This window comes from Protopterus annectens, chromosome 11.part0 (genome assembly GCF_019279795.1).
Source record: "Protopterus annectens isolate FY-2018-M chromosome 11.part0, PAN1.0, whole genome shotgun sequence".
NCBI lineage: Eukaryota > Metazoa > Chordata > Ceratodontiformes > Protopteridae > Protopterus > Protopterus annectens.
The window spans coordinates 188,131,973-188,143,668 of NC_056745.1; the positions used below are offsets into that span (position 1 = coordinate 188,131,973).

Here is an 11,696-nt window from a genome sequence, read left to right on the forward strand (position 1 = left end):
AAGAAAGACTGAGGATATGACGCCGGTCATGCTACTGAAGTACCACGGGCGCACTCGACGCCAGAGAGAAATCTGTTTTCTTCCAATTATGACCGGACGCCCAGCCTAATCCCTTTTTGGTATTCGGGCCGACCGAGGACAGCGGACTACCCCCAGGTTATGACTGCAGCAATGTGAGATGAAGAACATCTAAGCTTGACTAGGCCAAATGGGAGCAATGAGGATTACCTGGCACTTCAACCTCTGAGCTTTTTGCAGAACCTGAGAAAAAGGGGAAGAGGAGGATAGGCATAAAGCAGACCAGGGGGCCAAGCATGGACTAGAGTGTCTATCTGTAACTGTCCCTGAGGTGGGATCAGGGCAAAAAAAATTCACTGTACTTGGTGTTGGAGGAAAAGCAAAGAGATTGCAGCAAGGTTAACCCCATCTCTGGAAGATCATTTTTGCCACTGAGGGATTCAGAGACTACTCATGAGGCATCAGAATGGTCATGATGAGCCTGTCTGCCAGGATGTTTGACTTTTCTGGTATGTGTGTTGCTACAAGAAAGTGGTTGAAACAGATTATCCATTGCCACAGCCTCATGACACAAAGGATAAGAGACTTGGTTCCTCCTTGTTTATTGATGTACCAAGACCACGGACATGTTGTCCGTCTGAATTGCAATAGTTCCCATGGGAAAAGGAATGAAGGGCTTGCAATGCAAGAAACACCACTCATCTCCAGAAAGTTTATATGCAAATTGGTCTCTGGGGGGGGGGGGGGGGATCATGTGCCCTGGACTGTTTGGCCCAGATAATGCTCACCTACCAGAATTGGGACGTGTCTGTGGTCACAGTGGCCTTGGGAGGGGGAAGGATGAATGGGTGGCCCTGAAGGAGGTCCTTGGATTAGAGCTACTAGAGGAGAGACTGGCTGCATGCTCTGGAGATTCTGATCTGGTAATTCAATGGATAGTAAAGGAGAGACCACTGTACTGCCAAAGACCACTGAAGTACTCTCATATGAAGGCAAGATGCCGGAACCAGGGAAATTGTAACCACCATGGACCCCAAGAACGAGACTTGACAGGGGGAGAAGGAATTTCTATGATTTGTTTGACGTGAGACGTCAGGGAAGAGATTCTGCCTGGAGGAGGAAGTGCTAAAGAATGAATGGTGTCCGGGCAAGCCCCGATGAAGTCTAATTTGGACTAGTTGAAGCAGAGACTTTTTTAGACTGACTGATATGCGCAAGGTCAACGCTAAACGGAACAGGAATTATCTGGCTTCTAGGAGTCTATGACTGGTGGAAGCAGTTAGGAACCAATTGGCCAGATAAGGAAACACAAGGAATCCTTGCAGTCTCAGGTGAACTGCCACTACTGCCATACATTTGGTGAACACCTTGGGGGCCATGGGGAAACCAAAGGGGAGTAACACTGAACTGGCAGTGACTGGCTTCTAGCGGGAAGCAGAGGAACCTTCTTGAGCACCTGTTCATCTTTATGTGATAGCACTCGTTCCAATGGTCTATAGAGCACATCCAGTCTTCCTTCGGCAGGAAGGACAGAATGGACTAATTAGTGACCATTCGAAACTTCGAATTGGCATCAGATTTGTTGAGGGTCGTAAGGCCCGGAGTGGGCCTGAGGTCCTCTATCTTTTTGGGCACTAAAAAGAATCTGGAGTAGATGCCTGATCCAAGTTGGTCTGGGGGGACACCTTGGATGACACCCAGCAGCTTTGAAATTTATAAGGTTTCAGCCTTCCTCTGATAATGTGGCTAATCAGGGAGAATCTTGCTTGGAAAGGGTTTTTGGAAAAGGGTATGGAATAGCCTCTGGATATAATTTTTTAACACCCAATGATCTTTTGTGATGGCTTCTCAGGCTGTTGGGTGTAAAGACAAATGTCCCCTGACTGCCTTAAAAGATGCGTAGTTGGGCAATCCCTCAGGATCGCTGATTGGGTCTGTCTGAAAAGGCATCTTGAGACCCCTGATTCATCAGACCCCCTTTGCCATGATGACTGCGTCTGCCATTACAACCATTTCTCCCTCTGTCTCTGGGAGGAAGGTCTATGTGATTCCTGAAAAGGACCTTGAGATTTTCTGAAGCACAACTTTTTACCTCCACACTGGTTCCTGGCAAAGGTCCGGCGTGGAGTAGCAAAGTGGATTTTGATGGTAGACTAGGGCTTTCTGTCCTTCTCACTTTGGGAGTGCGTCTTTGACAGTTGGACTGAAGAGAGTTGATCTGTCAAAAGAGGCATCGGTCAAGGATGCCTTGAAGGATTCTGAGAAATCGCACAGTCACATCCAGGCTTGGTATCTGGTGGCAATGCCTGATCCGGCTGCCCATGAAGCACCTTCTGCAGCATGAGAAATGACCCTGATGGACGTGTTAGAAGTAGACTGAAGGGTGGCCATCCTAGAGGAAAAGGTCTTCTGTTCCTCAGCAGATATGGACCCTGGGACAGAGCTAGAGAGTTCCTTGACCAAGTCCCTCTGTAGTCTGGTTACATGTGCCAAATAGTTCAGCGCTCGACAATGGGAAGGTCGCTGAAGAGTATACCTGCTTACCAAACCTGTTCAAGGCCCTAGGCTCCCTGTTAAGGGGATGGATGGTGGGGTCAGGAGGGAGGGGAGCCAAAAATCTTGTTGGCTTGCTTTAGAATAGGTTCCACTGTGTCCAGCTCCTTCACACCCTGTATGAGAAAAGGTCAATAATGGGCACAGCAGAGGGGACACCCAAGAAGTAGATGGTCCCAACCCAAAAGCTTCCAGAAATAGATTTCTCCAGGTTAGGGGTTTTGGAAGACCAACCATCTTTTTGGCTGTGGTGATTTAGGAGACCTTTCCTCTTCGAGATTGGAGTCCTCATTGAGGGATTTCAAAGGGAAATGCAAGTGCCTCTTTTTGCACTGGTGTTTCTGAGGGACCTCCTTGGTGGGGTGCTCTGGGGATGTATCAGAAGACTCTGGGTGTTCCAAAGGGGAAACGGTCCGAAAGTCTTTCTGGGCAGGCTGTCCTGGGGAGACAGGATAGATGGTTCAAACAAAAGCTGCTGGGGGGGAGCTGAGCTCCGAAGCAGATACAGTCAAGGCTCTTCTGGTGCAGAGAGAACCCTCTCCACCACCATGAACACCAAGGTAGACAGACACCGAGGGCAACCCCGCTAGAGCTGAAGCTGTTGACGGAGAAGCTCAATGAACCCCTACCACCCCAGGATCAGAGTGAGGAGTCAGAGCAGTGCTATCAAGTGCCAAGGCCCTGAGGGGACGACAACTCCGAAAAGTTTGTGGCTGACGTCAACCCCTTGGACCAGATGTCGAAGCTACGGCTCCAAGAGCCTCTCTGATCCGAAACTGTCAGAGCCACGCAAGTCAGGGAGACCAGAATAGAGGTAACCATACCTGCTGGTTCGGACGTTTTGAATCAAGGAAAGTTCGGGCCCAACAACTCTGAAAACGGGGGTTGGACCAAAAAAGGAGATATAGGACCAAAGGCAGGAATATTGCTCACAGATCCATAGTGGGATGCAGCAGGCAAGATCCCCAGATGGATTTGTGCCTTGAGAAATTTTATCATCATGATCTCTACCTCAGCTTCAGAAAGGCTGTGGCAGGACTGGGCAGAAGTATCAACGCAGGGAGGTCTTGGAGATTGTAGGAGAGGGGGACTTAAGCTTAGAGGTTACCGACTCCAGGGAGAAACTACGGCCCCAGTGTTGAGGGGAGGCCTGGATGACTACAGGAGACGAAGTAGTCGGATCAGACGAGTTGGTTGACTTGGCAGGAGGTTTGATGGGACCTACTGGGGGACCCCTTGCAATCTTATTTTTGGAGGGGGTTTGTGCCCCTGAAGTAGATGGTGTAGAAATAGCAAAAGCTGTTGAAGGAAGGAGGCCCTTGAGGATCAATTCATTCCTCCTATAAAAGCTTGCTGTTTAAACCCAGCACATATACCGCATGAAGAGTCCAAGTGGGTAGCCACAAAACATCACACAGAGTGGGCATCTGAAAGTGGAATTTTGTGCCCACAGGACATACATTTTTGAAACCCATTGGTTTAGGATCAGTCATTCAGTGAAAAAAGAAAAACAAACAAGCGCACACAAATCGAGAAGAGATTCTAAAAGGAAAAAAGTCTACCTACTAATAGGTTGAAAATTAGCCTTTTTTTTTTTTTTTTTTTTAAGAAAGACAAAAGGAATACAGCTAGAAAGGGGCAGGGAAGGACAGGAATGATCTCACAGAAGGCAACTACAAGACCACAAGAAAGTAACCTGATGCAAAGATCAACTACCTAAAGAAATAATGATAAAAGGAGAAAGTAAAGGAAATACAATTTTAAAGCCTCTGAAAAACTCACGGAAACCCCAAAGAGCTCAGGCGAACAGAATCTCTATGCTTGACAAAGAGAAGCAAATGAGGAGAGTAGCCTTATGGGTAGGGGAGGAGCTCAGATTTCATATCCTGGAGCTTTAGTATGCAGCTGAGTCTAATCCAATCCCCAGATCAGAACCCACAGGTTGAAGAGTAAATAAAGGCAACAACATCAGATTAACTATTTGTCTTGCTCAAAGATTATGTTTTTTATGATGTGCTAGTATGATACAATCTTACAAATCAAGGGCAAGCAATGCACCTACAGAAATGGGAATATGTAATATAAAGTATTAGAAAACATGGCTTAAGAGGTGAACCTTGACATCCATGTCAAGAACACATAAGGATCACCAGGAGAATCCAGGGCCTCAAACATCTACCCTACACAGATAGGCTAAAGGCCCTGCCCCTCTACTCAGTCTCCTATAGACTTCTTAGGCTAAAGGCCCTGCCCCTCTACTCAGTCTCCTATAGACTTCTCAGAGGTGACCTCTGTCTGGCATACAAAGCAATCTCAGACCCCACCTTGATGGGGCTGCTGTATATCCCCAAGTCAAGCTCCACTCAAGTAACCCACACGTGACCTCAACGTGGTCTGTGACATCAATAGGACTTGTTGCCGGGATAGTCTTGTGCCCCAGAGACTCCCCCTTCCTTGGAATAGGCTCCCACTCCATGTCAAGCAGAGTACCTCATTAACCCTTTTTAAGCGCAACCTGGATAACTGGATATGGAACAGAAAATACAGCCTTGGGATTCCACCTCTGTCCCTTCTGGATGGGGGCATTAGATGCTGATTTACTGGAACATGAGCTAAATATTCTTGGCTAGGCTTGTAAGGGCCTCAGGGCCAATAGCCTAGTGACTTGCTGTGATCCAATGACTAGAAAATGGCAAATATTTGTAGTGTATGGAGCTTAACCTGCTCCCATGTACAAAGGAATTTTGAAGAAATGTAGGTTGGTGTATCGTGTATTTTAGACTTCTGGAAGCTGCAACACACAACTGTTGCCACCACAGAACAGTGGCAAGATGGGAAGCAGAATGACTGAAATAAAGAGCCTGAATACATTTTAAAGCTCTCTGCAATTCCCGCTGATGTTCTTTGGTAGTCACAGACTGCTTTTAATGCTCTAGTGCGAGACTAGAGCTTAGCAACACTGAGGGGTGATTAACAAAAACTTGCTAAGCATCTTTCTGGGGTTAGACAGGTGCTTAAACAAGCTTGCTTCCCTCCTGATATTGAAGTGTAATTGTGTCACACCATGCACTACATACATCGTTACATGCATTCCAGCTTAAAATTTTAGATGCAAAGTTAACTACTGGGAATAAAAATGGCTAAATAACGAAACACGGCATACAGTAAATATATTCATTCAAATGCAGAAGCAGGAACAAATCAAAGACTTGATAAAAGGTGTTTGTAAATAAAAGTTAACTTTAACAAAGCTTGAGACAAATACTCTGTAGACAGATCTAGGATTCAAATGACTTTACAGTTCAGAGAGGTGAGGGAAACTGTTGCATTTTTTGGTATTGCATGAGTTCTGGGATCGTCTTGCATAGTAATTTCATAAATGTACCTGAAATACTGATTTGGGATGCATTACACAACTTAAACTGAACAGACAAATTTATACAAATGCACAGTGCTGAAATGATACTTACCCGTGCCACTGAGGGTGTTGCTACTGGCTGCAGTGCTTATAGTACACTTCTGGGGCTCAGGAATGCTTTGCTTCTGTTGCTGGAAAAGAAGATTACAGATGGTATGCAAAAGGCAGTCTAACCAAGTTATAAAGAAAATCCAAGAACTACCATCATTGCAAATATCTTCCAATCCTAACTGTTTATTCATTTCTGAAGAGGAAATTATACAAGTGTAATGTAACAGAACTAAAATACAAGTATCTGCCATATCAGACGATCTGTGAAGGGGGCCTTTTGTAGTGGGCAACTGCTGAGATTTCCTAATCTGATATTTCAAGCTGTGCACAAACCAGAATTTTCCAGTTACTATACTGTAGCATATCGCTACTGCTAGTACATGCTGTGACATCCGCTGGAATAAACGTTGCATACAATTAATATACTGCTCAGTTCAACTACTATACAATAACTGAGCACAACATGAAAGAGAAGTTGGCTTGCAGGACCAACGCATCAGCACATGCTGGATAGAGAGACCGCCTAGACATGCGGAGAAGCCATCTAGATATGTGGAGGGACAGAGAGTGGAAGAGTAGTAGAACCCCACTAGAAGCCTTCTTTGTAGGTAAATTGATACAGTGAATACCTAGCAGTCAGTTTTTTTTTTTTTTGGGGGGGGGGGGGGATATTGCTAAGGAGGACTTCCAAGTAGCAGTTTTAGCCTTCCTTGGAAGTCATACCCATATGAAGGCCAAAAAAGGGTCAGAAAGGACAGTCTTCAGCATTAAAATAGAAAGGAGGCACAACTAAAGGTCTTAATGGAGGTCAAATGATAAGGCGAACACGTGTTAAATCTGACTTTGGAGGCATTGGGTAACAAGTACAGGAAAGAATCCACACTAGTAAAAGTGTTGCCCTACTGGGAAGCCAGAATAACAAGATGGCCAAAACAAAATGGTTTAGCAAGAAGCGTCTTGAAACAACGAAATTCCGAAAGAGGTCAGTTGCTGTAATTGCAGTTCAAGGAACAATACTTCATAAAGGCATGACTCGGTGACCATGTAGATACAGCACATATGTCTGCAATATACTAATTTTGAAGCAAATACTTGAACCACCTATGTCCCTGGCATAAAGTTCTTTTAGAGGAGCATTTTTCAATACATTGTTATTTACCTGAATATACATAAAGCTGCTAGCACTACAGTTAAAACAGCTTGCTTAGCCACTGCCAAACATCTTCTCCACATGGCACAAAGGAAGCAAGTGACTGATTTGCGTTTTTACACTGGTGTGCACATTTCAGGTACAGCCTGAGCTGGAAGTGTACACTGACACCATGGCTGGTTTCCACTTCCTTGGTTTCTGTCTCTGTAAATAAAACAAAAGACGAATGGACTGTTCTGAAAATCACTCTAAAACCAGTTTCAAGAGAAAAGTTTGTCCTCAGAAACTTTATCTTTCTGAAAAAGTAAATAGAGATCCCTACTTTAGTCCTACAGCTGGGACATATTGCAAGTAGAGATAACAGCCAAAGAGCTTCAGGGGTGCGAAAATAGTTTTCAGACTCATAGGTTCATACCAAGTTTACAGTCAAAGGATCAGGGAGTTTAGCCACATCAACCATTTGAACTGAGTGTGTATTAGCTATCCGCAGTAAGATTAAACTTAGCACATCTACCCAGACTGTTGAAATAAAGTCATGTTTTGAAAGATAAGGAGCTACTTTCAAGTGTAGTGGGAGTTTACCCAAAGACAGGGAATGTGCAGTTACACATCTACCAAGAAAACAGGTCTTGGTAATCTTACAGTGAATATGGAGGACTATGGCAAGTGTGTTCTTCCACCTTTACAGATCCAAAGGTTTGTTGACATTGAAAACTCTATGAACTTTTAGTGGCTCAGAAGGCTGAGCAGATCACCCCTATAGAAATCTATAAGAGGCAGAATAGAGAGGACAGGTCTTTCAGTCTTTTGGTGTAGCTTAGGTTTGTGTAATCCAAAATGACTTTTGCATTGAAACCTTTAGGTTCTTTCAAGTTGGTCAAGATGCTTTGTGAGGTACATTCCAAAGGGGCACTGTATTCAAGTACAGGTTTAATCTGGAAGATTACGGAGGGGACCAAGACTGCAAAGAACCTAGAAGAGAACTCTTACAGGATCAGCTGAGCAAGGTACTTCCTAATCACAACCAAGACTAAGTGCTATTCTACATTCCTGGCATTTAGGGCAAACTCTGGCTAGAGGAGGTACCCCCTACATTAACTGTGCGAGTTCTGTTGAAGAGCTAATTTACTACCCAGAGGACTACATATGGGTTTATGTTGAAGTGGGACAGTTTATTTAAGATACTAGCATGTGGAATAGTGTGTCAAAAGCCTCGGTAAGATGAAGGTAAGCAGCACTGACTGTTGGGCCATCATCAAAGGCTTCAGTGACCCTTTCAAATTAATCAGCTTGGATTACTAGGCACAGCACATCTTTGACAAACCCAAACTAGCTTTGATAAGAGGTTTGAAGGTCATCATTGTTTATCAGTTTGCCAGCTATTTGCACCACAACATTACAAAATATACTTGAGACCATTAAGGCTATAGTTTCTGGGGCATTTCACGGGTCTGCCTTTGTGTAATGGTAGCATTATAGCTGTTCTCTATGTTTCAAGTACACAAGCCCTGGCTCGACTTTGCCAAACTCCACTCACACCTCTTCATTTAAATTGCTGCTTAATACTTACCAGACAGACAACTGGAGATATTACATCTTAGGAGATATTTTTGGTTTTGGATAGTGTGAATATTTCCTGGTCAAAGATAATTTTGGGAGAGATAGGCTGATTGTGGAGCATTACATTTATTTGAAACGATATTCACAATAACGTGAGTATCAGAGTGGGAAACTCCACTTGAAATAATCTTGGTACAGTTATGGGCATCATTTCCAAGTTTCCTCATTTAACAGAAGGTGGCCTTGTGCTTTATTTTTAGAGTTGGTAGCAATCCTGAGTTCTTGTATGACCTTGTAATTGTAGATATGCTTGAGGGTTTCACTTGGTTGTAAATTCCTTTTATATTGAGGAAGTGGTGAGAATCTGAAACATATAGCCAAATATTTTTTTGTAAAGCTTATTTATACAGAAATACCACTGTATGGGCTTACTTTTGAAATTACCATTATTCTTATGGCATATGGAAACAGAATCTCATGAACCTGATTAAAAACAAATGCGTCTGGAGTGTTTCTCCCCAGGCCTCCGCTGAAAAATGGCTTTGTTCCAAGTCAGACTTTTAAATAAATAACCATAATAGAATTCAGAAAAATGTGAAAACAGCATCAGGTACTCGGTTATTTGGAGAACTGCAACATTTATAACGGTCAAGGTCTATAAATAAAAACAGGTTAGCTTTGAAGCAATCATGAATTACTATGGGATTTTTTTGGAGGTTCAAAATTTGCTCAAATGGAAAAGCTTAATGTTAGGCAGTCAGCTTTTACTAAGGTGGTTGAGACATTAGAATCGTTGCAGGACACGGAGAAGCTGGTAAGGACAAAGTCAATAAGGTAATCACCTCTGGTGGGGAGAACAGTTTAATCAAAGGACTTAGCATTAGTAAAACTGAGTAATCCGAGTATACTTACTGCCAAGTTGAATAGGTATGCCAATTTATACTGAGGCAGTTTAACAGGTGGGTTATGATGGAGCTTTTTGATCTGACAATCAGTGTGTTTGGGGGAAGACATAGAAAAGGACCTGTAGCCTGAAAGAACATGGTAGGTGTTGAACCCTAGCAAGGACTGAGCGCAGTCTTTGCACTGGAACCAATTTTTTGTAATTAAATATGAATGTCATTAAGGCAGAAGAAGGCCTCATCTCAAACATTTTGCTCTTTAAGCATCTGGCACTGAGAAGACTATCCTGATAGTGTCTAAATTAGAATTCAAGTGGTAGGCTCATGAAATATCACCTCTTGCCATCCCCATAGTGCCTTTTTAGGCAGTGTCACAAGAACAAAATTCCCAAACGTAAAAATACCCTCTGAAAACAACCTCAAGGTTATGCTGCTAAAAGGTAGGAGTCTAAACCAGAAGCTGCACTCACTGGAAGCACTCCTCACCCTGGAAAATGTTGACATTTGTGCAGTCACGGACACCTGGTTTAAGGCTGCAGAGAGCATCCCGGCTATACCAGGTACAGTTCCGTCCACTTGTTCAGAACTCTTTGTAAGCAATAAATAAGCTACAAATTACTACAGCACTCAACTTTCCTCACTTGTCTAGAGGAAAACCGTTTTTAGTACTTAATAAATAAGCACCTATCCAGGCATGTCCAAGGGTCAGCTCCCGGTGTTTTCTCTTGTCTACCTGATGAATCTGGGCATCTTGGGGCAATGCAGCAATTGCCTCATGTACGCAGATAACCCTCTCCTCCTACCACCCGACACTACAACCTGTGAGAGATGCACTAATATAGCCAAACTGGAAGCAAAGTCTTCACACAAGACTTGACTAGACAGTCAAGAGAAGTTAAACACTTGCACCACACCACACTCATCACATAGTCCCTCCAAACCTACACCACCAAAACACACACCTACATTCACGGAGGCTCTCAATAAAAATCTGCTTAAGTAATAGAGACCTCCAAAGCAGAAATGCATGCGACCTCCATCCCCCCCCCAACACAACCCAAATAACACATAGCCCACAAACTCAGTGTGCCACTCAACCACAGCCCATAAGGCACAACAACGTACCCAACACTCCAGTCATAGGTGACTCTAGTCAGGCACACTGATGTTCCATTCACCAGGCCAAATAAGGAGAAAGTTACTGTCAAGCTGCTTGTTGGGTGCCAGGATCTGCCATATAACGCACACACTCAGGTCACTCCACAAGTACAAACATGAATCTGTCATTGTCCATGTTGGTGTGAATGACCTGAGGCACTCCTGGACTACATGAAGAGAGACATGGAGGAGCTCTCCGATCTTGTAGCCCAGGAAGGTATGACCCTAGCCCTGAGTAACATCGCATCATCACCCAGAATGATACCACAGTACAAGGACAAAATGATTGACTTCAACAATTGGCTAAGCTTCTGGTATCATTCCAAGGAGATCCGTATCTGTCTGCCTGGGATGACATGATCAACAGACCACAATACTTTGCCAGAGATGGCCTGCAGCTGTCGCCCTTGGGATTCCAGATACTGGCTAAGACTCTTGTCACCCTTATAGTGTCTTTTTTGGCAAGGTTCAAATGACAAATTCACCACCGTACAGTTACAAGCAAGCAAAATCTGCCAGTAATGCTACTCAATGCTAGAAGTCTAAACCTCAAAATGCATTCACTTGAGGCACTCCTCAAAATGGAGAACATCGACAACTGTGCAGTGACAGAGACCTAGTTCAAGGTTCCAGAGAGCACCCCTGCATTACCAGGCTATAAATCATACCACACCTTTTGGCTACCTAACCTGGACCTAAACACTAAAGGCGGAGGCGTGTCCATATTCATTAAGAATATCCACACCTCCAGGCTAGTTGCTCAGCATAATGCATCCGAGATTATCCAAGTGCAACTAACTCTGGGCAAGACTGCAATCCAAATTGTAAATTGCTACACATAGCCCACCATGCCCCAAGATTCCCACTCCTCATTTCTATCACAAAA

At 44.0% G+C, this 11,696-nt stretch overlaps 1 protein-coding gene across 2 annotated transcripts in view; it reads right to left on the reverse strand.

The window, feature by feature from the left end:
• The window catches only part of FOXM1 (forkhead box M1), a gene marked incomplete in the record, with an annotated part of 465,907 nt that overhangs the window by 154,939 nt on the left and 299,272 nt on the right, over positions 1-11,696 (reverse strand). For both annotated transcript variants that reach the window (XM_044087601.1, XM_044087602.1), the window contains 1 exon segment: positions 6,042-6,120. In XM_044087601.1, coding sequence (XP_043943536.1) covers positions 6,042-6,120 — 79 coding nt within the window.